Source organism: Eucalyptus grandis, chromosome 8 (assembly GCF_016545825.1).
Source record: "Eucalyptus grandis isolate ANBG69807.140 chromosome 8, ASM1654582v1, whole genome shotgun sequence".
Lineage (NCBI taxonomy): Eukaryota > Viridiplantae > Streptophyta > Magnoliopsida > Myrtales > Myrtaceae > Eucalyptus > Eucalyptus grandis.
The window spans coordinates 64,988,281-64,992,945 of record NC_052619.1 but is presented as its reverse complement, the minus strand read 5'-3'; the positions used below and the strand labels follow the sequence as shown (position 1 = coordinate 64,992,945).

Genomic DNA, 4,665 nt, shown 5'->3' with positions numbered 1-4,665 from the left:
GTTCTTAACATGCGATTGATTTTCAATTAGGAGTCACCACTAATCTATTTTTGGTGGATCAATTAGAAACCCAAGTAAAGTAAATCTCTCGTTTACTCCTACGAACCAGAGATCTATGAGTTCGGGGACTTGATTACGTTAGATTTCTCTAACGCCCTTTCGGTATCTTTCTTTTTATTTTGAAAATGTTGGCAAGCAGTTTGGATTGATTTTAAATTTATTTCTCTAACATGAGTACAATATGTGTCATAAGATAAATGGACTAATATTTTGCTGAGTTGGCTACAATTTAGATATTCAATATTTTCTCCATGCATGTTTCACACTTGAACTAGGCTCAAGTTACAGTGAATGCGACGCATTGAAACGAAGTACTTCAAAACTCTCCATAAATATAAGAGCCTCAAACCCATTCAAATGCAAGCCAAATGAGAGAGAAACTCTCCATAAATAGAAGAGCCTCAAACGCATTCAGATGCAAGCCAAAAAGACTCTGAGAGAGAGAGAGAGAGAGAGAGAGAGAGAGAGAGAGAGAGAGAGAGAGAGAGAGAGATGGAATTCACACAACAATTCCCCATGAAAGAAGGAATGGGAGAAACAAGTTATGCTAACAACTCATTACTTCAGGTAAACCTCTCATTGTTCTATTGTGGGCACATATTTGTCTTAATGAAAATAGGATGATATCGAAAAATACTTTCAAGAATTTATTTTTCAGGGAGACAATACTACTTTTCCTCATTCTTAAAAGATTGATTAAATCACTGAGGTTTGCTCCAGTGGTCACTTTTAGGGGAGATGGGAAGTTTGAATCATCACTTTCTCAGAGGAATTAAGGAAGGACAATTAGTTTTAAGTGTGAATTTCGACTTTCTCGTCCTCCAAAGGGACAAGACAAAAGTCCGAAATGAGTTGAAAATTAGAGTAGGACTAACGAGAAAAAAAAATTATGATTATACACCCTTTTGTAATAATACACTACAATATGATTGTTCATTTTGTAACAAACTAGGTTCTTTTTGTTTACCAAGATTTGAAATTATATATGTGAAAGACACCATTTTACCACGCCCTATTAGACCATATCACTTATCGATCTAAAATTTAAATGATGTCCCTAATTTGTAGACAATTTTTTTAATTAACAAAGCATCTCTTGAAGAATGTACACTGGAGAGTATATAAAAGAATTAGATCTTGTAAAACCATCGTAACATGGGACAAATGATGTTTGATTTGGATAGAATGCACAAGAAAAAAATACCAAAAATATTCAAAACCTATTACATTTAATCAATTCAATCATAAACTTTCAATTTGACCAATTTAGTCATAAAACTTTTGATGATTTGCCAATTTAATCATTCAAACCAAATTTAATTGAGACATGAACACCAATTGTCCTACGTGATACAACTATCCCTTACGTGCATAGCTTTTTATAATAAAAAAATTCTTCTCTTTTTTCTTTTTCATTTCTAAGCCTGGCAAATGCCACAACCACTTTCAAGGTCGATGAGAGCTTCATGGCTCACGCTCGGTCTAGGTGAGGACTGCAACCTTGACCCACACCTAGTGGCCAGTTAGGTCCTCAACCCTTGCCTAGAGTCGGTGAGGGATGGCCGGTTAACTAACTTCATATAAAAGAAAAAATAAAAACTATAAAAGGTTTAGAAATTTTTATAAAAATTATAAAAATTGTCCACGTAAATGCGGACCGTTTTATGTGACACTATCGATGCCTACCTCAGTGATTTTCTGACCAGAATGGGTTGAAATGAGTAAATTGGTCTAAAGTCTTGGACTAAATGAGTTAAATTAAATGGTTTTTAACTGAACTGGCACAAATTCAATTAATTTAGGATTTTTTTGTAATTTTCCTGAATGCACAGAGTTTGCAATCTTCAATCGTTCTCTATTAACTACCCATTTATTTTAATCGAGAAGATATGTTCGAACAGTGTAGGGTAAACATGACAATTGTGATTTATTTCTCCGCAGATGAAAAAACTAAGATATAAACCTTTTCTCTTTATATTGAGTCAATGCTCTCTTTATCTTTTCATAGAGAAAGGTGATATCGATGACAAAGCCTATAACAGAGGCAGCCATCACAGCTTTCTTCTCCACTATCGCCGCTACCATCCCGGCAAGCCTCACCATCGCAGACTTGGGCTGTTCCTGCGGCGCCAACAGTCTCTTCGCTGTGTCTGAGATCATAAGCATCATGATCGATCTGTGCAATGCGAAGAAGCACGAGCTACCGGAGTTCCAAGTGTTCTTGAATGATCTCCCGGGGAATGACTTCAACACCCTCTTCAGCAGCTTCTTGCCGAGATTCCAAGAGAAGCTAAGTGAGCAAATGAAGAGCAAGTATGGAGCATCCGCGGTGTTGGCATGCTTCTTCAATGGCGTTCCCGGTTCGTTCTGCGGGAGATTGTTCGCTTGGGAGAGTCTGCACTTCATTCATTCTTCGTACAGCCTTCATTGGCTGTCTCAGGTAAATTTTTTGGCCCATAGATTCATTTGTTAATAAACTCTCTCTATCTCTCTCTCTCTCGCAATTCCGAAGGGACTTCTCAGCAATTTCAATGGGAGGGCGTATGCTTTTGGCCCTCCTGGGTCGAAGAAGTGACGATCCTTCAAGCGAAGAGCATCGCCAATATTGGGAGCTCTTAGCTATTGATCTCAATGAGATGGTCACCGAAGTAAGCAAATTAAAAAGATCAAAGGAGTACTTGAAAAGTCGCGGACATGTTAGTATTGAGTTGGTTTTTCTTATTGCCTGCAGTAAAAATTGTATCATACTTCCGTTGACCCTGGTGAGTTTTGTTAGTCCTCTAGGAGTATCTTTTGTTTTCGCACTCCGAGATCAATCATAACCATCAATTAGAAAACAAAAAACAATGAGAGTAATGGTGGTTACAGTTAATGATTATTCCTGATTTTACTGTACCTAAAGCACCTGTTAGATGAGCTCTAGCAATAGTTTTCGCATGAATTCTTTGAAAGAACGCAATAGTGCAGTTTGGATACCCTACATATTTAATCTGATTTCTCTTCCTTATGAATGTATTCAGCAAAATCAGAGTACGCGAGAAAAATTATTAGGTATTTTAATTAAGTGCACACTCGTTCCCTATTAGGCATGGTGTAAAAAATGGAATGCACAATTACATACTAGGAAACAACAAATATCAGCAATATGCAAAAGTTGCAAAGCCAATTACATAAACAAGTACCTACGGCTTTTCTTTTTATTATTATTTTGGTCAAAGTAACTATGACTTTTATTAGGATATTACAGTGACAACTTATTGCAATTGTTTCTTATATTCGGTAGAAAGATCTAACATACTAAGTCTGTCGCTGATGTAGGGAATCATAGAAGAAGAGAAACTCGACTCCTTCAACGTCCCTTATTACACACCCTCACCAAAAGAAGTACGCCGGGAGGTTGAAAAGCAAGGGTCATTCTCAATCGATTGCTTGGAGGTGTTTGAAGTGAATCGGGATGTATTTGAGACCGATTTCGACCCTAATGTTGTCTCAAAGGAAGCGGCGGACAAAATAGTTGGGAGCCTAAGAGCTATAGCCGAGCCCTTGCTCGTTCATCACTTTGGTGAAGAGATCATCAATGAGGTTTTCGAGAGGTTCAGGGCTAAACTTGGCAACCGCTTTTCCAAGGAAAAGATTCCATTGGTCAGCATCATCATTTCGTTGAAGAAAATTACCTAAATATATCACAAAATCTCACAAATAAATTCATTACCGATGTATGTACTTCTGTAGGGAAGTTGAAATAACAGTGTCATAAGTGTGTTTACTATAGTTTGAAAGTGTGGCCGTTTATGTATTACTTCTAATGTCGTATCTCGATTAAAGAAAATGCAAGAGACTTGCACGTTTGCTTTTTTGGGGGGTCAAAAGAGACTTGCAAGTCAAAGGGCTTGACATTTGGGATTTTCTTTCAAGGATTTTTCTTTCGTATATTCCCTATAATGCGTCGGTCCAATTGAGCGAATTTGGTGTTTTGTTGATTTATTTATGTCAGGAAAATAAGACAGTAAAGCTAAATGAAGTAAAATATTCATCCAGAGATGTCTGAATGAATAAACACGAATTCCTCAAAACCGAAATTAGAAACTCAACTGGAAGAGCTTCACAATAACGTCAACGAAACATAGGAAAGGTTTTAGTCCAATATAATATAGAGTGGTTATACCATCAAATTAGTTTAAAAAAGAAAACTAATTTAAAGGGACATACATTGTTAATCATTGTGATTTGAAATTACAATTCGCATTCACAAAATCAATTGAAAGGAAAAGGACTTAAAAGAATATCTGTTACACAAGTGAGAAATCTAAACATGCCAAAATAATGAAGCCATCTACATTCTAAGAAATTGGAGGTATGAATAAATTGAAAGAAGGAAGTTGCTATGACAATACAAAACACCATGCAGAGGGCTATTCAACAATCGCACCCAGAATCTAACATTTCATAACGCAGAGGTGGAACTTACGTATATCCAAAGTCTCTCAAGGAACGGTCAAATCTAGTCTCTTCTTCCTGCTCTTTTACTTTATATATGAAAACAATGGAAACATAGACATCAATTTTTTAATAAGAAACTACACTCTTGCTATTGAAGTTCATTCG

At 36.5% G+C, this 4,665-nt stretch overlaps 1 protein-coding gene across 1 annotated transcript; it reads left to right on the top strand.

The window, feature by feature from the left end:
• The first annotated feature begins 557 nt into the window (after positions 1-557).
• LOC120287439 (salicylate carboxymethyltransferase-like) lies at positions 558-3,801 on the top strand. The gene is made up of 4 exons (XM_039300242.1): positions 558-627; positions 2,069-2,500; positions 3,379-3,702; positions 3,793-3,801. The coding sequence occupies exons 1-4, from the start codon at positions 577-579 to the stop codon at positions 3,799-3,801; spliced, it is 816 nt and encodes a 271-aa protein (XP_039156176.1). The 5' UTR covers positions 558-576.
• The last annotated feature ends 864 nt before the right edge of the window (positions 3,802-4,665 follow it).

What these genes read in the sequence shown, in the direction of transcription:
- LOC120287439 (XM_039300242.1), top strand. Translation starts at nt 577, where the DNA reads ATGAAAGAAGGAATGGGAGAAACAAGTTATGCTAACAACTCATTACTT. An exon ending in CTAACAACTCATTACTTCAG is followed by an intron (nt 628 to 2,068) that starts GTAAACCTCTCA and finishes ATCTTTTCATAG; the next exon opens with AGAAAGGTGATATCGATGAC. An exon ending in GCCTTCATTGGCTGTCTCAG is followed by an intron (nt 2,501 to 3,378) that starts GTAAATTTTTTG and finishes TCGCTGATGTAG; the next exon opens with GGAATCATAGAAGAAGAGAA.